At 30.7% G+C, this 23,503-nt stretch overlaps 2 protein-coding genes and 1 long non-coding RNA gene across 3 annotated transcripts; 1 reads left to right on the top strand and 2 right to left on the bottom strand.

The window, feature by feature from the left end:
* Window positions 1–483: 483 nt before the first annotated feature.
* On the bottom strand, window positions 484–20,501 carry LOC105839471 (melanopsin). Its single transcript, XM_012685805.3, has 6 exons — window positions 18,097–20,501; window positions 13,476–13,570; window positions 11,836–11,946; window positions 9,585–9,844; window positions 9,142–9,257; window positions 484–8,788 (listed from the first exon to the last, which is right to left on the bottom strand). The coding sequence occupies exons 1-6, from the start codon at window positions 18,301–18,303 to the stop codon at window positions 8,576–8,578; spliced, it is 1,002 nt and encodes a 333-aa protein (XP_012541259.1). The 5' UTR covers window positions 18,304–20,501; the 3' UTR covers window positions 484–8,575.
* Window positions 8,647–13,660, top strand: LOC105839472. The gene is made up of 3 exons (XR_004962413.1): window positions 8,647–8,780; window positions 9,728–9,834; window positions 13,481–13,660. It is a non-coding gene; the product is annotated as an uncharacterized LOC105839472 (long non-coding RNA).
* A 653-nt stretch (window positions 20,502–21,154) lies between the features above and the next one.
* LOC105839481 (proteasome subunit alpha type-3) lies at window positions 21,155–23,101 on the bottom strand. Its single transcript, XM_012685819.3, has 4 exons — window positions 22,942–23,101; window positions 22,768–22,850; window positions 21,600–21,991; window positions 21,155–21,524 (listed from the first exon to the last, which is right to left on the bottom strand). The coding sequence occupies exons 1-4, from the start codon at window positions 22,960–22,962 to the stop codon at window positions 21,256–21,258; spliced, it is 765 nt and encodes a 254-aa protein (XP_012541273.1). The 5' UTR covers window positions 22,963–23,101; the 3' UTR covers window positions 21,155–21,255.
* Between the last annotated feature and the right edge of the window lie 402 nt (window positions 23,102–23,503).

Here is a 23,503-nt window from a genome sequence, read left to right as displayed (position 1 = left end):
ATTATTTATAAAAATGACACTACTTTTCGATTTTCCTAATACACTATGTTTTACTAATTAATATTACCTATATAATTGTCACATCAATCAGCATATTTCCCGATTATGCCTATTCTTCGTTAAATTTGCACTTTTATGTATGGTGCGTCCATTATCGCTGCATAAAATTTGCATTGTTATACTCGGCACACTCATTGCTGCGTAAAATCATAATGACACATTCGCTGGTTTATACTGGGGATCAATATTCCATTATTCTCGAAATCTGTATTTTACGGTTATATATACTGTCATCACTTTTTATTTACACTTTCGATGGAATTAATAAATTGGAAACCGCACGTGGGATATTAAAATTTCATATCAAATTTGTGCACTGGCAGTGAGTATTCTACGCGTCATAACTGTATCAAGTTTATGTTTTATTCAGATTATGATATTCCCCTTATGGCAAATATTATTCGTATTTAATATTTTTTTATATTTTATAGAGAAAGGTTATTAACATTGACATATCACTTTATTTTTACATAGTCTTTTTTACACAGAGGCTAAAAATAGAACTTTAAAAACATAGATTGAAACGTGTCTTCTTCAAACCAAATAAACAGTTTTTATAATTCTGTTTTATATTTTATAATAATTAATGTTTTTACAACATAACTATAGTAATGAAGTCTGAGAAATTGTATTCTGAAAATGTTTTAAGAATCTTCTAGGAATCCTCTCGTAAATATTTTATGCAAATGATTCATGTTAAAGGAAAAGGAAAGACTAATTTAAATCATCGTACAAAAAAATGTTTTGTTGATGTCACAACCAAAATGTATCGCTAATTTTAGTGTCTTCCAAAATTTTTAACTGTCACATGTAGAATTTCTGCTTCTTTCAGTAAATTGATTAAGTGTAATATGCATATTTGTTATTAACAGTATTTGTTAATTATTTATCTGTTATATGATTAATTTTTACACACAATTTTTGTTGCATAATTTTTTTTTGAGTGAGACACGTAACGCAACTATATGTATAAGTATTAAACTAGTTCAAATTTGATTTTAGATTTTATACAGAAAAAAGCCACGTATATGTATAAACTATAGGTTTTTATTTTTTTTTAATTATTTAAACAGATCATGTTTATATCAGTGATTAATATAGTGCAATGTTTGGTTTCTAAGAAAATAAGGGGGTGCCATTTTAGAAGACCTATGTCGATCTTTCTCCATTGTGTTCGTCCATTCTTTTTTTTTTTTTTTTTTTTAGAAAAGTATGATGGGGAACATTAAATTTTAACTCTATGACGGCAGAAGCTTGACACGGTCGATCATCCGAAATTTAATCAACATTCCGTCGAATCGGCGGTTCCGCCGTAACAGATGGGAAACGCCTCTGATCGAGGTAACTTTCTAAAATATCGGGAAGAGCGCCGGAATATCCGTGTTCCCCGTGACGAAGAAAAAATATTTACCAGCTCCATTCGCGCGCTACTCTGTCTCGTTTCCGCCATTGGTTTTCGTTATTCTCGATTTTTCGTACGAAATCGCATCGCGCAACGGATCGGATTGAAACGGCGGGAGAAGAAACTCCTTCCGGGCTCGCGCGCTCGTGCGTTTATTGTCGAACCGTGTTTATTGGCGTGTGCCGCGATTTTTGTCCCTCGCCTCGTCGCGGAAAAGCCGTTGACGCGCGCATTGCGCAACGAACCGGACTTTCCCTCCAGTACTAATCGAAAATTTCCGACTAGACAGTTCGCATTTGACCGACACGCCGCGGTACGCAGCTTCCGTTTGCATATTGATTATTATCGGCAATTGCGTGCCTGATATACCAGCGGGATGCCGCGGAAATAATTCGATATACCGCGGCTAAAGATAGCCCATATTCTGGTACATTCACGAGATTGCCCGCAACGTGCTGTTATATCATGAATCTAGCGGTTGCCGTAATATTTTAACGTTGATAACGTTGCCCGACATAAAACACTTCGCATTACTCTGTGCCATATTTCTAATATAATAGTTCTGCAGGCAATTATTTTCTGACATTCATATTAATGATACGATGCGAAACGATGCCAGTGTAAACTGACGCGAAAGAATTGAATGTTCGGGACCGTTAAAAATGGGCTTTCCAAATCCCGGATTTACGTTACCACGATAAAAGAGATAAAATGAAGCTATAGCACGGGCTAAAAAAAAAAAGACACACGAGAGAAACGAGGGAGAAACATTCCTTTATCTCTTCCATCTAACGTAAAACTTACGGCGCGAATATTGTTTATATATAAATAAGGTGGAAATTTTATCGATACCCTTACATCATCTCTGATTTCTCTGCACAACACTTTCTAGTTTATAAACACAATTTTACACGAGATTATAAAACACTACATACCACGTATATTTATATCGTTATCGATTATTCATGCAATCTATCAGCCGGGATTAATCGTATCTTGGGAGAATTGGGCGCGACGGCATCCTATATTTCATTACGGCGTCTTCGTTAACCGCCTCCGAAAACAAGTTCTTCTTTCCTCACTTTGCGTCCACGGCCGCTCGTATTTGGGTGATATCCGGTTTCGGGTATCGTTTTCTCGGGGCCGTCTCGAGTTTTCGGCGCTCGACGTAGAAAGCGACGCGCCATGCCGCGGGCGACTCGTGTCGTGAATTCTTCCACGTGTCCGTCCATCACTTGCTGTGCTCTCACGAACGCTAGATACAGGTTGTACGGTGATCAACCGATGATCAAGGTAATAGAAAATGGAGAAAGGTCACCAGTACTGACGTATCTTACTTATTCTTGAATAGTAAATAATAGCTGAAAATGAAACTTGGAGAACATATGTAAACTAGAAAGTGTCTTCTGCCAGACGATACTTCTTATAATACTGTGTCATACTTTGTAACAATTAATATTTTCGTATCATAAGCAATGAAGACCCGAGAAATTAAACCCTAAAATTGGTATAGTAGACCACATTTTTCCTTTTCCTTTCCTTTAATTGTCATTGTGAGTCATTTGTAACAAAATGTTTACAATGTATAATATATGAGGATTCCTGGAAGCCTTTCACTTCGGTGAAAAATAATTTTTTGTCGATTATACAAATACCTTGGATTGTTCCGCAAGACGCAACATGTAGCGCAATTATATTATACAGGTTAAGTCAGATTTTTTTTTAGTAGATTTTATATACAAAGAAGCCATAAATTGTGTATGAACTATGGATTTTAATTTCTCTATTTATCTAAGCAAATCATGTTTTTATCAGTATTAATACAGTACAACGTTCAATATTTTCTTTTAATATCCTCCGTGATCTTAATTCAAAATGTGGAAATATAATGAAATGGAATAAATCGTATTATATTAATAATTTCGATAATGTCACGTTTAGTTTTCCAAGAGATATCTCAATTAAGGAAGTAACGAATAGTAGACCTCTTTGCGAAAGAAAGATAAATCTCTAACAATAAATCAACAAATTCAAAGTGGAGCTCGTTAAATCGTCGCTCTTTTTGCTAAAAGTAAAACAGTTAATGGAAACGGGAAACCGTTTCTACGATTTGTACGTGCAATAATCTATTGACGGGCATATTCGATTCTAGCATAACGCGCACAAGCGCGCAAGAAGTATGAATTAGTAATTTGTTATATTTTTTATTGTATATAAATATCGACGAGGTAAATCATTGCGGAAACCTTTCACGCCGGCGCCAGCGACAAAAGGAAATTGACTAGGGCATGTTATTACTCGATACGGCAATCGGTGATTCATAAATTTCTGAGTAATAACGAACGGGATAAATCGATACTTTCAGGTTAATGAAGCGAAACCTTAACGTAGCGCAGTATTCGCGGAACTGGACTATTAGTTTCAGAAAATAGTTATTTGGAAGCTTTCGTCTAACTTATTTGCTTGTCTTGGATTATCAATTCTTGCCGCACCCTGCAAAAGTGTGCCGCGTGCAGCGACGACCTTCGACGTTCACTCGTAAATTTTCGAGCAGCTCCGATAAACAGAATTTTTAATCATTCATATCGAATTGCAATTAGGTTTAATGAATTTTGTTAAAAAAAGATTAATTATTTTTCCAGCGAGAGGTTCGTTAAATTTATCGTATTGAAAAGTGTAGCTAGAAATTCGTTGGTATTATAATGAGTTACCTGAGTATCTAGTAAACAGAATAGATCGGGCTGCCATCCGTTTCATTACAGAGTGTGTTTAATTTTGAATTTACGACGAGACACGGGTAACATCTAAACGAAACTACCCCCTTCAAAGTGTTTTTGGTACATGCGGCTGCTGCATAATTTAACGAGACGCCTTTAATTAACGAGATTATGTAACTTTGGTTACTTTCCTAGAGCCACTGCGGATACGATACAGCTTTGTAAATTATCTGTATTCTGTTTGGCGAGACCGTGATTCTGTAATGTCGAGTTTGTGTGCACATACTTAATTCTGCAATTCCGTCGACGCTAGTCGCACGCAAATACCGACAAAAACGAATTACATAAGATCCTTATCCATACAATTATTACCGAGGGATATCATTGCGAACAGTGACATCGAACTTGAAGTTGTGTCGTTTTATAACTTGTGTAAATTGTTCCTGTACTATGTGTCAATTGGCACAGTAAACATTGCGTTTCGCACTTTTAAGGAAATTTTCTCACGGGACTTAAAAAAATTTATTTCTAATATTTTGTGAAATTTTAAAAACATATTACTAAAAATTTGACTCTAATTATATGGTTGAAACTACAGAATCCGGAAAAGTAAAAATAAAAAGAAAATTAGAAAAAAGTTTTTCCGGAGAAGACTATCTGTAGGCTGAAAATTTTGATTAAGTACGTAAGAGAGCTTGTTAAAACATTGAAAATTGTTAATAAAACCAACATGTTTCTCTCAAAATTATATTAAAAACGGATTGTCGTAATCGGTTTCTAATTGTTTCAAATTGTGTGCCAAAATACTTCTTTGATCAAATTCAATTCTTAAAATTAATAACTTATTGCAGTTTATATCTGCAAGAAATGTGCATCTTTTTTTAAATATCGTCATTCTATTACTCTTGTCTTTTTAATAATCTTTCTCTCAGTTATACTGACAGAACAAAGAGCACTTTGATGTTTTCATTTCAGGCGAGACGTAACCGTAAACACCATTAAAAAGATTTCTTTTGCATCGCATTATTTATATCTTCGATTAGTAAACCCTGCACTAATAAAAAAGTTCCAAAATGTTGTTTGAATTCAATCAATAAAAAAAGAAGGAACGAAGATTTTATTAATTAAAAAGGAATCAAGGTAGTAAGTAAGAGATTAAGACAAAAAAAGCTTCTTGCTTCTTTATTAACAAATTATTTTTTAAGCAATATTTACAGACAACATTCAGGCTTTGTATACAAATTAAGCTAAATTAAAATTAAAAATTGACGAGCGCCTTGAACATGTTTTGTATGAGTCTCTTTCATTTGACAGTCGCGTATCACGCATGTCAAGCAGGAATGTAATAAAAACATGACCATGATGTAAACGCAACCGTGCCAAGATAGCTATGAAATAGATGGTCTTGAGGTGACTGACCTCGATTATTGTATCTTATAATTAGTATTTTAAGTGTAGCCTGAGTCGCGCCGATGCTTTCTCATTGTCAGTCGCGCTTTTTCTTGCTCATGCAACATCTCGCGTTAACTTTCAGCGCGTATGCAGCGTGGATTCCTCATCGTCTAGAATAACATTGGTCATGGTAGACCGCTGAGTTAATTTTTCCGGTTATTGCTCCGCGAAAAGACCGCCAACATCTTTTATTTTTAATCCTAAGCTCTTAGGAAGCACGAGAGCATGATCAAATTATTTTTAATAAAGGAAAGTTGTGATGTAATTATATCATCTAAGTCGAGTACACCCGCAGTGTATTTTCTCGCGATAAGCGGTGACTCTAATTGAAGGCGTGACGAAGAGAAAACGTAAATCCAACTTATAATTTGATTACATAATTATGAGATTTGATTAATAAATGATGACAAGTGAAAGTGACAAAAATGCTAAGAGATCCGCCGAAGAAAAAAATGTTTAATTAATTTGTACTAATGTAATGTTCTGATGTAACAACTAAATTTTGGCCATAAATTAGATTATGTTAAATATTTCTATGTTAAACATAAATTTCTAAAAAGCATAAAACGTACAAAATCACGGGACTAATTTAGTTTAAGATTAAATCGCACAAGGAGGAATAAATTGACAGAAATAGTAAGGCTAAGAAGCATTTTACAAATATAAACAAGTATAATTTCATTACGCTGTAATTATTATTTGATGACAATCGAGAGATTTTATCTCAATAACTGAAGTCGTCACTAAAAGACCTCTAATATTCTAACACTTGTAGCTCGCGGCAAAGGAGGCTGTGTTAATTGAAATCGCAATTTCACACACTGAAAAGTGTTTTACCATTTTTATATGACTACGCGAACATTGATCCGTACCGGCTTCATACTTATTTTCACTTTCCTGATTATATGGTTGGACAATAGAAACTACAATATTAAAAAAAAAAAAAAAGAAAAACCCATTATTAAGGAACGCTAATTAAAACAAGTGAGGAAACAGCTTAGTGACAAACGAAATTTTGTGAATCTTCGTAGGATGAGACTTTTTTTTTAGACGCAACTCTGACATTGATTTACTGAGCGGACCGGCCTTTCTTAGTTAAATAATAGAGACGTCGGCGTGCGATAGAGTTCCTTGATTTTTCGTGCTAATCGAGGGACGCTAAAATCTCCGCTAAAAGGCGGCCCGGCCAGAAAATGTTAATAAGAATTCGCGGGGAGCAGGGGGGGGTGCGAACGCGTCGCGGCTGCCTCGCGGCAGCCATACATTTTCCTCGCGATTTCACTTTCTCCGATGTGGCATAATTGCGCGTGTTACGAATCGTAATACTCGATTCCGCGCGCCAGTCGCTCATATAACGCAATCGCACGATCGTGTTTCAACAATGTAGGACCTGCGAACCTGTCAACTCTGCCTCTTACGCATACACATTCGCACGCACGCGGCACGTGTAACACGCTCCATCGGCATTTCAATAAATCGTGTAACGATACAGACACTACCCAGATAATGTCTCTCTACTCATCTTGCCGAGAGAATCGATACGCATCGTGTTTCACAGTCGAAAACCGAAGCTGTCGTAATGGATATTTGGGCTTTTCTCATGGGCCGTTTTGCGATACCACCTTATTGGTTAAACCGAAACCTCACTATGATATCTGATCTTATCGGGCGCAGATTGCGCACAGATTGTGTATTTGGTGAGACGATGCAAAGTAACGAGTTGAAACTTTCTCGTTCACGGAAAGTTGGAAGTTTCTTTTGCGTGAGTAGGTAAACTCGTTCTGCAGACAAATTTGTTTTCGGAGAGTGTTCTTCTTCATCAGAGAACAGGTGTTTTAATGCGCCGGATAGTACCGAAGTTTGGATGACGCCAAACTGGCTAATATCAAAGTTTAGATCGCGTATAAATCTCGAGGTTTTTCATTTTTGTAGTGCACAGTCAATGTGTTAAACGTTTATTTTAGTTATTTGATAGTAGTTTATTTTTGTTCTTTCGTGATCTTATTTCACACAGGATTTTACACATAGTTTATCGAAAATAAATCTCTATGACTCAATTTTTGTGCTGTCTACGTGTGTTTCTAGATTTAAAGATACCTAAACTTTAAAATTTTTGAAGCACATTCACGTTTCGCACATTGAAACATGCATTTTACAACGGATCCTTTTGTTGACGGATCGGTAGACATGTAAGCGAGATAATAGCACGAAATACAATTTTTTTTCTATTCTTTACATTTACATTACACTAAAATTTCTTTGACAATGAGTCTTATCTATAGCATATGTCATTGTTTATTTAATTATTTAGTGAAGAACATATAATATATATTTCCAAACATAACTGTAAAAAAAACCGTGATTTGTAGCACGTTGAACAATAATTTGTCTGGTCTGCAACCAGACCCGTCGTCGAAATTAATTTCAAACTTCTCGAGATGTGTATACCCGGAGAAACTCCTGCGTCACAGTATTAACTCTGGAATGCTATTCATACTTTTTTTACATTACCTTCACCCTAAAAGATCATTCACATAATTAAGAATTTTTTAATGTCTATTTTATGTCTACTATTGTAAGATGCTAGAATAATTGAATTATTTTAATGTAAAAGTCTAAACTATTTTAAGCTGTCAAAATTTTAATAACAGGAACGCTATATTAAACTTAAATTAGCGCTTGGATAAAAATTCAACTGCAGTAGCATTCCTATATTAAATTAAAATCAGAAAAGAGCGAAGAAATGAAAGTATATTTATATCAATAAAATCGATTTGTACAGAAGAGTCGAGTCACTGATCTTATAGTAGTTGAGTGTAAACTATAAAGTATTATTGGTCCCTTACGACATCCTCCTCACATATTATCTTTCTTTCTCTCTTTATCTTTGAGAATTGCCAGGTCATGTAGTTATATATGATTATTATTATCTATGTCTTTCCGTTTAACTCAATTGAATGACAGATCTTCTCGTTTGTAGTTCGCTTCCACGTTGTTGCTCATTCCGTGCTGTTGTATTATTCCCATTGATGAAAAACATCTTCTTCCAAATGTTAGGAAATTGGACAGTCATACTTGCGTATATTATGGGATTGTAACAGATGGAGGATTTCGCAAGGAGCGTTGGCAGCACCGCTACTATATGAGAGGTTTGTACCTGCAATCATATACGTGCGAATCACCTTTCAGCTTAATAATTCTTCATAGCCTGTTGTGCAAAATTAATGAAGCCATTAGACAAGCTACCGGCGCTTCAGTCATTAGATTCTGATATGGCTAGTCAATCACGAGGAGATTGGCCTCGTTGCTCGGATAAAAAAAATTCGCTATTGAAATATGTATGCTGTAATATACCGTCTCTTGTTATTTGTTTACGTCACGCAGCGATCTAAGAATCCTTGTAAAATACAATTTAGGAAAATTAATTGATAACTAGTTAAAAACTAGCACTGCAACAACCGTTTTGAAATCTTTAGAAAGGTTGAATTTTTTGTGATTAAAAATATTTACGTAGAAATATTGAGTTGCGAGTGCAAGGATGGCGTATGGCGACCAGGCAATTAGAAAAGCAAAAACCATCAAGTATACCATTTTAGTGACTTTCTTCTCTCTTCTATTATTTGCACCTAAAACGAGACAAATAATTAAGAACAACAATCTGTCAAGTTAATTTATAAATGCTTCATAAAATTAAAATGTTTTTAAATCTTTTATTTTCTATGTTATCAATAAACATTAATTTTATTAAAAACAATTGGAAAAAAGTTAATTTAGAAATGCTTTATGAAATAAAGTAAAATTAAAAAAAATAGTAGTTTTGCATAAATTTGAAGTTAATCCTTTCTTCTATTTTTGCCAAAATTACATTTAACGTTATCTTAAAAGAAGAGAAGTTATGGTTTTAATTTTATACAACTTTTGTAAATTAAAATTTAAAAAGTGTTATTCTTTACCAATTCTTTTTCCAATTTTCTTTAAACTCCTTATTATGCCGTAGTAACTACTGATGATTATTATAACAGGAAGGAAGAATCCAAAGATAAATATAAATCCGATGTAAGTATCGTTTCGCGTCTCAAGATTGTGTTTTTCCCAGGATACACTGCAGGACATGTTATCTGCCTCCGGACCGTAAGATCCCCAGTTGAAGAACGGTGGTAACGACAAAGAAAGAGAGTATATCCAAACCAAAAACGCCAGTAGGTAAGCATGTCTGTAATAATTGATTTCTAAAGATAAGTATTCTGCTTAGAACATCTTACAAGAAATATTATATCGAATCGTATCACTATTAGAAATTTGAGTTTATTTATATTAATCAAGTCAAATTGTGTGTTTTTCTCATTTTGTTTATTTTACTTATATTGTGAAAAAAATGTTTTTTTGTAAATAAAACGTACAATGTAAACAAGTATAAATAAATAGTTAAGGAAAGCGTAAAATGTAAACTAAAGATACATAAAATAGGTAAAAAGTGGCAATATGGAATTTCTTCGCTGTAATGTTTTTCTACATGCAGTTTTCTTGATATAAAAACAGAAATTCAATGTATTCGCATAGAAACATTTTCAATAGAAATGAGAGCACTTCTTGCGTGATAATGATAATGTAACATCAACTCTTCATCATCTAATTCAAACTGAATTTGATTTTAATTGCAAGAAGAAATTTAATTATGCAATAATGCAATATACACATTTGTACTAATTATAAGATACAAATTAATATCAAATTATGTCGTTAATTGTTATGTAATTGTTACGTCAATTATTGCAAATACTATTATTGCATTCGAATAAAGTAAAAATGTTCAGGTTTATTTCTCAATTAATATTGAGTTTTAATTATATAAAAAAAATAGTATATTAACAGTTTTTTTATAAAATATTGAAAAAAATTTACAAATTTAAAAATATGTACATTTGTTGTCAAACTTTTTACAACAAAAATGTAGATATAATTTTCTAAAAATACGGTTTTTAAACAATTTTGTATTTTTAACGTTACTTCGATAAGTAAAATATTTCTTGTTAAAGTTTAATTAAAATTTAATAAAAAAAAAATTATTCTTTAATTTTTAAACTTTTGTTTACTTTTAACATTTTATTGCCAACTCAGTATCTTATGTCTATAAATTAATTACAATAAACATTCTCTTTGTATTTGTTTTCTCTTATAATTGATTTTTAATTGATCAAATTTATTTCTGTCAACACATAAATACACAGATGATAGACACTGATAGAATAAATACTGATTATACCATTAATCGTCGATTATTAATCTTCCAGTACGGAATTCTAACTCGTTAGTGAAATGGTTAACTCGTTAGTAAAATCACGGATTTACTGTTAAAACAGATTATAAATTCACCTTTTTAGTCTGTTATACTACCACTTTCTCGTGCGTAAAATAGGATTTTATCGATAACAAGGAGATTATTTTTAAGCTTCGTTAATTGCAAAAGTATGAGTAATAAAGGACCTTGAAGCAGTGTCAAAACGATGATATTGCATTTTTCTTGATATTACAGTGACCTGCAATAATGTCCGTGGTGAATAAATAAAGATGTAATGTTAATATAATTGGCATTTTATTGAAGTGATTTACGTTTGATGTTGCTTAACGTGAGCAAATTGTATGCAATCACTTTACAGATTGTCGTGAAGAAAATAAGATTCCTACGCAATACGTTTCACAACCTAGTACTACTTAGTCCTAACAGTCTTTTGTCATTTAAACATGTTTTGTTACTTATGCTCATCTTCTTGTGCATGGTATACGACAGAAAAAATAAGAGAGTGAGATGTAATTAAAATTCATCGCAAATTACATTTTGAAGGTGTTAACGATCATCTCCTAGGTGTGATGAGTAATATCACTTCCCGGAGAACGTTGCGATGAAAGTGTGTGATAGAAAGTCGAGGAATGTGCAAGTTAATCATTTCACCATGTTGTCGTGAAAAGAAAAAGCTTGTTTTTCGGAAATAAATTTTCATAAAGAAAAAGCAAAAGTGTTTTCTTTGACAATATGCGTTTTGTTAAATTATAAATTTACAGAAAAATTTACAATTTTTTCAGGAAATTTTAGAGATAGGGTTGGCAAGATAAGTAAGAGAAATAATATTTATATAAATATTTCAGCTTATATAATTTTTATCTTGAAAAGCGTACGTAGAAAAGAAATTGATCTTTTTTTTTTACCTTAATGATAATGTCTTCATTGGACATGTGACTAGCAGGAATCTTTCCATTGCCATCACTGTCAGATTACCGATACTAGCAAATCCCATGGTAGTCATAAACCATGCGTACCTAACGTTAGAAAAAGAAAAAATTGATAAACAAAAAAATTGATTTGATTCTTACAATTAAACAAATGCGTAATATAAATCAAATATTGAATTAAAAATAGTTTAGTTTCACAAATAAGCAAATTATTTGTGAATTAATCTCTTTAAGTTCTTTACGTATTTACAATGTTTATTATAATTTCAAGAAAAAAACTACATTAAACTCTATTTTTTTTACTCTCAATTTGCCTTTAAACTTTTTGTAAATTTTTTAATTTTAATCTTTAATAGTCACGTAGAATACGTTTGGGGAGACGCTATTAGCGCTGCCAACATTAGTTCTCTTCATTGCTTATTAAAAGCAGAACAAAGACAGACTTATGCTGATAGTGATAATAGCGTCTTTCCGAACGCACTCTTAATTTTATTTTATTACTTTAGCTCTCAATTTTCAATGAGTAATAAATAATAGATTGTCTGATAGACGTCTATTAGTCGCTTGCAACGTTTTAATTGAAGTCGATTCACTTTGTATTGTCGATTGTATGAAGTCGATTCTTTCTAGGTAAAAATTTAACAATTTTTCTTACTTTTTATTTTATTTTTAAAAGACTCGTATAACATTGTTTAAAAAGATTTTATTTTTGAGTAAATATTAAGTAGATATCTCTTTTATTAAAAAAAAGTTTTTATGAATTATTTACTACAAGATCTATTTTCGACGAACTTGGCTATCTAGATATTTCCAACATATAATTTTTTAAATGTGCATTGTCAAATGTGCAATTTAATATTACAGTCAAATTATATGTAATTTGAATTATTGTTAAATATATAGTCATACCTACTTAATATAAAACAATAAAGTTAAACAATTTAAAAAAATATTTAATTTTACTCAAATTTATTTTCTTTGTTATTTATTAGGTGGCATACATTAATATAGATAGTTTACTATTAATATAGATGTTTAAAATTAAGTAATTTTGAAACTAAGTGTAACTTAACCATAGATTGATTGAATGAAATTGTTCTTTTAATTACATATTTTGTATTAAAATAAATTTTAAAGAAGTTAAATATAATATTAACGTTAAATAAATATACATTGTTAAAAAAATACATTTAAATCAATTTGTTGAATTAAATAATATTTTAATTTAATTAAATATTATTTAATTCAAGGAATTAATTTAAATTTGATTTTTTAATAATGTGTATTATTATAGAGGAAGAAAATTTTGTTGGCGATTTAAATAAAAACAATTAAATCGATTAAAATGATTAAAAATATTACAGCTAATATTAAAAATCTGATATTTAACTTTTTACATTTAAATTGTTTTTATTTCAGAGTTTAATTTGTTTAGCTATTTAGTTTTTATGGACAACAACATGTGCATACTTTTATAAACTGCGTTCAAAACTTATGAAATATTTATGCATTCTTAAGTTTAATTTATAGGAATAAATTTTATTATCAATAGAGAAATAAAAATATTATCTTGACTAACGGTATTTTTTTGCATAATAACAATAATTTGCGTATACCATAGACATGCTCCGTGACCCCAGTACCATTGACCTGCGATCGCTGATATCATTGCGAAAGGACTGCCCAGTACAGCAACTAAGAAATCTCCAACCTGTCATAATAAACGTGTAAAACATTACAAATACGCTTGCAACTATTTATACTAATGGCACAAAATATAATTAAGCATTTAGAGCCGCTACAGCTGTTGAGAGTTTATATTAACAAGTTATATATTTAGCATTATTTTCCTGTGTCATAGGCACGTAGTACTAAACATATTGCATTCGTCACTTATATAAAGTCAATGCAGATACACTGCGCTTCAATAATTCGTTCCGCGACCCCTCTCGCGGGGCAAGGGGAATGGAGGAATATACTCGTGGCATCATATCCATTTCCCTTGCTCCGCAAGAGGAGTCGCGGAACGAATTATTAAAGCGTAGTGTAAATAATTTTATAATATGTATGTAAATAATTTTATAATAACATCGAGAACTGATTATTTTTCAAAATTATTAGAACTTAGCTTCCTCCCTTGCCTTTCATTAAGTTGCATAAACTGCATAAAGCTTTTATTTTACACTTACACTGTTATTTCGAATTGCAAATGCTAAAGAAGGTATTTACAGAAATAGTTCAAGACAAATAAAACAACGCAGAGTTTTATTAAACATAAATAAAAGAAACTAACAATAATATAATAAATAAACAAAGCTATACATGCCGTCTGAAACCATGTACCTTTAAAAAGAGTTATCTTAATTTTTTATAAAAAATTGTATATTCCTTTTCTTCAATAAAAATCCATTTTTATGTGAATTATTAATTTTTGGATTAATAATTTCACAACATTTTATAAACTTTTATTGTTAAAAAGTTTTTTGTAACATTATTTATTATTAAAATATATGTTAACAATATTCTTATATTTCTCTGTAAACTCGTCTTGAAATACATTTATTATGTAATTTAAGACTTTAAATGAAATTTATACATTATGAAAAAAGTAAAATGCTACGCTTGATATTCAGAATCTATTGTTATAGTTTTTAACGATCTGTTATAATTCTCAGCAACATTGTATTTCTCTCATATTTATATCATAAAAGAAGTTTTAAATTAAAATGTTACGTTTGATATTCAGAATCTATTGTAGTTTTTAACTATCTATTATAATTCCCAATAATACTGCATTTTTCTTATGTTTATACCATTAATAAAGTTTCAAGTTCTTTCTTCATTGTTAATGCATCATGTGACATCGTAAAAAAATTCTTAGCTGTATGATGAAATAGCTGATTGTCACATAAATCCAACTATTTAATGGTTTTTCATTCTTATTTTCTACCTAGAAGTGACTTGACATTTCGAAATATGATCTTTCTAATGCTTAAACTGTCTGCTTAAGTAAAATATCTTGTATTAATTAACTTGTGATCGCATTCCAAAAAAGTTGCATATGATGAAGCTAATCAAACACGAATCACAACTTTATCTTTTGCTTGTACTTTTTGTATATAAAATATAATATACAAAAAATGTAATATATCGAATAAAATGTATTTTTACATATTACATCTTTTTTCTCTCATTAATTTTTACAAAAATGTTGTTGGTTTGATTAGCTTAATCATAATTTTTTTAATAGTTTTGCGAATAATAAGTTAATAAAAAATTTTAAAAAGAAGACATACAAATAATTATATAAAAAATATGCTAATGGTTTAAGTAAAAAAATTTTATAAAATTATTACAATAGTAGTGTTTGTAAAAAATATACACTTGTAAATCTGTTTATAAAAAATTTATGATCTCCTAAAACTTATTTCTAAAACTTTTAAAAGAAAATTATCTATGTATTTACATTAATTACAAATGTAAATAATTATACCCTAATTATTTAATTATTATATGTAAATTATATAAAATGTAAATGTACAATATTATTACAAAATTTTAATTAATAAAGTACTCGACTTTTATTAATAAAATATTAATTAATAAAATACATTACTGTAATAATAATATGTGAATTACTCTGATATTATTAAAAAATGCAACGTTATGGATTCGTCATATTTTGCTCGACCAAATGTTTTAATTTTATTTCCTCACATCAAGCTACAGGATGTTTCTAAAATCTGATCCATTCTCCAGATTTCGCCTTTATACTGAAAACCATTTTAGATAAAAATTATATATTAAGAGTATATTAAGGATATTAACGGGGACAAATGATGAAAATATGAAATTGCGTATGTAATTTTAAGTGACCTTTTCAAGACAGGTAATATGATCGATATTTTCTTAAATCAAAGCTCCCCTTTTTTATTGTATATTTTTGTAGCCCTTATCAAGGGCTCTTAAAATAAGCCCTTTCAAAACACTACCTACCTACTTCTCTTTTTCTTGTGTATCAAAATTTAAAATTATACTATAATAATCTGTGAATTTTCAAATATCAAAACATTTGAAAATTCATAGATTATTACAGTTTAATTTTAAAATTTGATAGACAAGAAAAAGAGAAAGAAAGAAAAATACAAATAATGACTTTTTCCTTCCCATTTTGTCTTAATAAAATCGTAAACTTTATAAAATCGTGAACTTTATAAAAAATGTGTGAATAAAAAGTAACTTCGATAGATTTAGAGAACAAAATCTCTTGTATCTACAAAATTATAATTTTTTTGTTTTATAACAAAAATGTCTATCTGTCTAGTGGGTTAGGTAAAGCAGAAGAGAAATAATTTTACCCACATTACAACATGTTCCATATTGTTGCATTGTAATTTTATATTATAGAATAAATGATTAGATTTCTCTCGTAACTGCATAGCCGCGAATATGTAAACCTAGATTACAAACATTAAATATGAAATTGGTGTTAATGCTTTGCTAATTTATGATGTAAATTGCATGATGGAGAAACCATCCATTTTATACTGCTTTAAAATATTTAATATGTTTTCACAAACATTGACGTACGTAAAATTACTGCAGCGATTTTAATTAATGAATAGGCATGGTGTTTTTGTAAACATTTTTTGTAAACTGTATATTGCAGGGGTTTTTTTTTCTATAAATTGACCCTAAAAATATATGTAGGAACAATCATAGAGATATATATTATTTTTTATTACGGATTTATTAAAAATCTAGGCGTGAATCTTTTACAAAACCTTTTGTGCATTTAAAGTATTCACAGCTGACATAAATAAAGTTTTATTTCAGTTGTAAATACTCTAAAAGATATAACTCTTCATTTATTTTATTCAAATATAAATATAATGTAAAAATATATTAATATATACATATATGTGTGTGTGTATGTGTGTTTATTTTAAAATATAAACTAAACAGATTGACACTTAGCAAAAATTAAGTAAATTTAACAGAAATATCACTAACATGTATCACTGTTATCGATTCTCTAATCTTTTTTAAGATACCCAGATAACCAACTGTGATGTAGCATTTTGAGCAAACTGACATCTGTTGTTATATATTTGCCAACATCGAAATAAAATGCATTACGAATTCAACAATATGACTATTTATATGTATAATCAGTTGAAGACATTTTAAAAAGGATCAATCTGCAATAATAGTACATTATTATATTGTTTGCTATATAACAGCAGCATGACAGCAACAAATGATTGATAACAAATTGATGCTAACATATTGCTATCAATTTATCATTGTTAAAAATAGAATTTATACGAGTCCAACCTAGCTATAATGGTTGCGTTCAGCGAAGAATGTACTGGTGGAATTGTTGTAAAATTCTCCAACATGATGGGTTCTTGCACTTAGTTCCTGTTGGATCTAAATATATAAACCAATCGTATAAAAGAATTTTACAACAGTTCTACTGCTACATTCTCCGCTGAATACACAGAATGCTGTCTTACCTTGTTCCGACTTACAAGGGAACCTCGCGAACCCGAAAAAATTCTGATTTTATTGAAACTTGGCATAAATATAGAGGGGGTAAATACATAAATTTGGAAATTTTTTGTTTGGACTTACAAACGGTTTAGAGAGTTGAAACCACCTTTCAAAAGTTGAGAGTTTTTGCCTTTTCTCGAAGTATCTCGTAAATTAAACAAAATATTAAAAGATGTTTTATACATTTTATAAAATTTTTTTTTCAAAAAATAAATAGCACAGTTAAATAGAGATAATTATACTGTAAAACTTTTGTATAAAATATTTTTTGATATCTCGTTTCATTTACGAGATATATCGCAAAAAAGCAAAAATGTCTTTACCTTTGAAGGGTGGTTTCAATCCTTTAAACCATTTATAAGCCCAAACGAAAAGTTTCTAAAGTCATGTATTTATCCCCTCTACATTTATGCCAAGTTTAATTAAAATCAGAATTTTCGGATACGCGAGATTTCCTTGCTGGTCTAAATTAGTTGCTGCAACGTTTGTTAGTAACATGGCTGCAACATCAAAAACATTTAGCTATCTGGGCTATTGCATACATAAATACATATTTTTAAAAAGACTTTATTAAACTGAATATTGCAAATTATTTTTAAAATCGCATTTCTGTATTTATAGAAATTAATCTCTATTTTGATCAGAAAAATCAAATTTAATTATTAAACTTGAAATACTTACAACCAAATTAACAAGTATCACATTGTTGGGCGTCCATAGTACATTGACGTTCTTGACAATGGTTACTATAACTAGCAGGTTGAAGACGAAGCCGAAAAATCCGATAAAGCCCAGCATGATCGCTGCGAAAGTGTAGATACCGGTTGATATCCGTTTCTCAAGGATGAAAACGTCGTCTGACAGATCGATGCTTAAATTCAGCGGCATACTTCTTGTCAAATGGAACTTCCGGTGTCAATTTCCGTCAAACGGAAACCTTATTCCACAGTAGGGAGGGAATTCTGATTAATGAGAAAGAACGGTAGGATCGATGACGGATGTGCTCTCGATGTGGTCCGTTGAAAGAACTCGAGGGAGACGAGCAACGAAGAATGCAATGGATCCGTCCCGGTTGCATCAATCAAAACTAGTGGCTGAATTTCAAAGTCAGACTACCCTTATATAAAGCTCGGCTTAAACTGCTCCCGCCGCACACCCTTCCAGTCGTCATCCGGCGGAAACCAACCCCCAACAGTATAGAAAAAGTCATGCGCACAAAAGATTCATCAAGTGGCTCATTAGTGCTGTATTCCGATAAGCTTTTTTTTTCTTAAAAAAAGGGGCATTTATAAGATATATTATATGTTTTTTTTCGATATTCGCAATCCTTGATATCAATTTAATCAACCTTGATATTTTTAATTCACCTAATTTTACTTAATTTCAACTGTCATTAGAGAAGCAAAGTTTATCAATAGTAAAATATTGCGGTTTAATCCGTTATTTTAACTAACACTTACAAGAATATACAGTTAGCCTGACTAATTTATATACCTGTAGTTTTACCTTGTCTTTTGTTCACCTGTGCTCTTGGTTGCCGGGAAAAACAAAGGCCCCGTTTGAATTGAGTTTACTAAAATTAATAACCGGTCTATAATTCTTGGTACATCAGGTGAAAATAATTTTGATTTAAAGAGATTCAAAGTTCACATGCGCACAAAAGATTCATCAAGTGGCTCATTAGTGCTGTATTCCGATAAGCTTTTTTTTTCTTAAAAAAGGGGCATTTATAAGATATATTATATGTCTTTTTTCGATATTCGCAATCCTTGATATCAATTTAATCAACCTTGATATTTTTAATTCACCTAATTTTACTTAATTTCAACTGTCATTAGAGAAGCAAAGTTTATCAATAGTAAAATATTGCGGTTTAATCCGTTATTTTAACTAACACTTACAAGAATATACAGTTAGCCTGACTAATTTATATACCTGTAGTTTTACCTTGTCTTTTGTTCACCTGTGCTCTTGGTTGCCGGGAGAAACAAAGGCCCCGTTTGAATTGAGTTTACTAAAGTTAATAACCGGTCTATAATTCTTGGTACATCAGGTGAAAATAATTTTGATTTAAAGAGATTCAAAGTTCACATCGTTTGCGGAATTTCTCCGTTTGTGTACGCAACACTGCCATTATTATATAGACAATTGCACATCTTCATGCAGATAAAATTCTATTTGTTCGCTCGAATTACACGACACATAATTTTGCAAAGCCATTTTCTGCGGAAGATTTTTTTATTTTTCGTGTACTTGAGTTATCAATATGGCGGATATAACTTTTAGTCTTTTTTTAAAACATCCGTAAAAAAATCTTAAATAGTGGAAAGATTTATGCATGGAATTATTACTAACGTAATGTCTAATAATTATTTAATAGGTAAATAATTAAAGAATTAAAAAAAACAAGTTACATCATTAGTTAAAATTATCTTAGTTTGAACAATTTGTTTAATTGTGTAATTCTTTTCTTAAAAATTTTTATTAAACATTTCAACGAACATACAGAATAGATATTTAATTAAGTGTTCGTTAATAAGTTGATCTCGTATTGAAAAGAAATCTTTTAAAATAAGTGATAATCTGGAAGAACGTGGAAAGAAAGTATGTATGTATGTACATATTCGTTGTTATTCAATTATTGGCAATTAAATATATCCTATTGTTGTTATAAAGATCATAATCATGTATCACGACGGTAAATGTTGCTGCAACTTTTGCAAATTTTTAAATTAAATTGTATTTGATGTGCATACATAAAAGGTTAAGCTGGACAAAATGTAACGAATTTGTGCTTCGTTTGTTATCGGTTTTTTTAGTGAAATACGCAACGCTCGTTAAGGTAACGATTGCATCTTTCACTGAGACAATAAGCTGATTTGTACAATCAAGTTTTAATAACGATTAAAAGTGAAAAAATAGTTGCAAAAATAACTCTCATGTGTATCAGAGTATCAATATTCTTTGCAAAGATTTCGCATTTAATTACTGAATTAAGTATTGCATCAGTCTATTAGTAATTATTACAAAAAAATATATTAAAGTATAGCCAAACACATAATGTTAAAATTTTTTAACTTTTTAAATAGAGGAAACATTTCAAACTAATAATAATAATATATTCAAAAAAATATTAAGAAAAATAAAATTAGAATTCGAAAAAAAATTATTAGATTAGTACATAGAAAATATTATTATTTACTAAGTTAAGTAATTTTTTTATATATAAAAGATGTTTTAAATTAAAGATGATATATATTCTTTCTTAACACTAAACAGTTTAGAATGTTCTAACAGTTGACTGTTTTAGTCAACTGTTAGAACAGTCGACTAAACAGTCAAAAGCTCTGGATTCAATTTCTAAATTGCAATGTTGCATATGACATTAGGATATTTATTGAAAAATAGAAACAAAACATGTATCTGAAACAAAAACTTAATCCCAAGATTAACTGGAGACAAACAAATCATTGTATTACGTCAGAGGATAAAATATAATTTGTAAGAAAAAAATAAAGGTTATGAGGTGAATGCAAACTAGTTTTAAGAACACATTTCATTTTATATATTTAAAAATGAGCTTTAAGACAAGCTTTGTTCTTCAGAATGAGCAAGAGACTCACAATTTATTTCCATAAAAGTGCAATTAATGAAATCAAGAGCTACGGTTCTTCAGTTTATAGTATCAGTAGAAATAGTAGCATATTCTTTACTTACTTCAATCATTTGAGATCATAAATTAATGCATATATTATTTGTGTGTATTAATATTATATTTAATATTATCGCTTACACAATACAAAGAATTTTAACGGCAGGATTTATATAATATATATTGTTTCACATATCCTCGGTATCACTGTCCGAATCTTCCGCCATTGCCTGTCGTGCCTTCGCTTCAGCTTCAGCTTTTAAATCAGCCGGTACACGTTCGTGCCTTCCATTAGTGTGTGCACCAACCCAGCTCATTTCCAATTCGAACTGTTTATCCTTTAGCTCATCGTGGACAAGATAGATAATACGAGCAGCTTCTTTGACCAAATCTTTACACGTCATTTCTGGTAATTTCAATTTTTCAATTTCCGTCTTTGCCGACTGTTTCGCTTTACCTAGAACAATATGATCACAATACATTTCTGTTTGCACAGTCCAATTTTTTTTTTTACCATATACATTTCACTTACCTACTGCACAGCCGTAATAACCATATGATACTCCCGATGGGTCGATCATATACAATGCTGGACCATCTGTCTCATAAGTACCAAGCAGGACAGAACAACCATAAGGACGTACGGCAGAATACAAGGTATACGCGTGCATATACATAGAGACTCTCTCATTTAAATACTTTAATGGAATACCGACTCCATACTGTGCCTTGTAACTAGCAGCCTCTGATCTTGCCGTCTCTGCGATCTGTCTCGCATCCGATATTATACCAGAGACTGCCATACCAATGTGCTGGTCTATATTAAGTATCCGTTTATTAGCTCCTGACTCGTACAGCTTTGACGTTACTATCTTTTCAATGGCAAATACCACGCCGTCCTTCCCTCGTAAGCCAATAACTGTCCTGTAACAGAATATTATCACAAGCATAAATAAAATGTATCCATGTATTCTTGCTTAATTATTGTGCAATATTATTGATCATCTGGAGGCTTCATATTCAGTTTGTTTCATCTAGAAGCTGGTTTAATCTTAGAATAGTAATGCTATTGAATAATACAGTGTTAGTATTAATATGTAAATTTTATTTCCAAGGAAATAGGTCACGTAATACAAAATTTTCAAGCACTATACACTTTTATTCACAAAATATTTCTAACTTAAACCTTTATAAAAACAAATAACCTAATTATTTACTTAAAAATGATAGAGTTGTTAGATTATCTCCGTTAACATAAACTTTACATTTACTAATAGCACTGCTAGATAAAGTTCAGCGTTCAGAAATGACGCTTATTAAAGTAGATTGAAAAGAATAGAGTATATGGAGATTAAATAAAAAATTTACGTATTACCACACATTCTAAGATTAAGTAACTTTTAGACGCTCAATATTGTTGCACAATTTGAATATTATGTGATATCATCAATCACCTAAAGACTACATTAAATTTGTTTTGAATTGTTTAGAGGAATGTTGTATTATATTACAGTACAATATTATTGTACAATACAATATTATTGTATTGTATTGTACAATACAATAATTGTCTAGAGGCTTCATTAATGTTTTAATTAGATATTCTTCATGTATCGATACCTACTATTATCACACACCGGTGCTATGCTACTTTGATCGAATTTGTGTAAGAATTAAAGCACAAGATGAGCGAAACTCACCCTCCATTTTCCACGGCTTTCTGTGCGTATTCCACTTGAAATACACGTCCGTCTGGCGAAAATTGTGAAGCGGACAGGTCATACTGGAACGAAAGTGAGGTTAGGCTTTCGAACGTCAATCGTATTAACGTAACATTATGCGATTGTGTATCGAACAACGTGCTGTATACTCACTCCTGTGCCTATAGAACTCATCTCTTAAAGAAACCGCCTAAAGAACGACGTTAGTAGTCAAAATACGAAAAATTATTTACGCGTCTATCGCGACGTGACCAGGCGAAAATCAAACGAGTCAGCATCTGCGGCATCACGATGTTGCTAGACTCGTCGCGCATGAGTATTGAGGAAGGCCTCAGTAAAGTATTAGAACTGTAAAAAGAAGGATACTACTAAAAGGCCTTTCAAAATATAATTTTTAGAAGAATGCTAAAAAGTATCAAACAAAACATTTGTGTGAGTGAGTGTACTTGTATAATATATACAATTAACAAAGTAATTAATAAATATTTATATGAGGGATGAACTAAAAGAGGAAAGAAATATTGATATAACAAAAGATATTTTTTTATTCTAAACATTTTATTCAACAGATCTCATAAAGTATGCCAATATTTTTTACAAGGATAAGGAAAAACTGTCAAGAATTTTATCAGTATTCACAAAGGTATAAACTTTTAAACGAAATTATTAAAAATATTAAAAAATCTTTATATTTTTCATAATTATATAAAATTAA

This window comes from Monomorium pharaonis, chromosome 3 (genome assembly GCF_013373865.1).
Source record: "Monomorium pharaonis isolate MP-MQ-018 chromosome 3, ASM1337386v2, whole genome shotgun sequence".
In the NCBI taxonomy this organism is placed as follows: domain Eukaryota; kingdom Metazoa; phylum Arthropoda; class Insecta; order Hymenoptera; family Formicidae; genus Monomorium; species Monomorium pharaonis.
Note: the sequence above shows the minus strand (reverse complement) of the source record. Positions and strands in the feature narration are given on the sequence as shown.

Bases quoted from the DNA above. Each gene is read 5' to 3' on its own strand.
- LOC105839471 (XM_012685805.3), bottom strand. From the start codon at position 18,303: ATGCCGCTGAATTTAAGCATCGATCTGTCAGACGACGTTTTCATCCTT. The intron at 13,571-18,096 runs GTAAGTATTTCA...TTATTATGACAG, and splicing joins TGATACTTGTTAATTTGGTT to GTTGGAGATTTCTTAGTTGC. The intron at 8,789-9,141 runs GTAAATATTTTT...ATATGATTGCAG, and splicing joins TCGCAACTCAATATTTCTAC to GTACAAACCTCTCATATAGT.
- LOC105839481 (XM_012685819.3), bottom strand. From the start codon at position 22,962: ATGAGTTCTATAGGCACAGGA. The intron at 22,851-22,941 runs GTGAGTATACAG...CTTTCGTTCCAG, and splicing joins TGAGTTCTATAGGCACAGGA to TATGACCTGTCCGCTTCACA. The intron at 21,992-22,767 runs GTGAGTTTCGCT...ATTCTGTTACAG, and splicing joins AAAGCCGTGGAAAATGGAGG to GACAGTTATTGGCTTACGAG.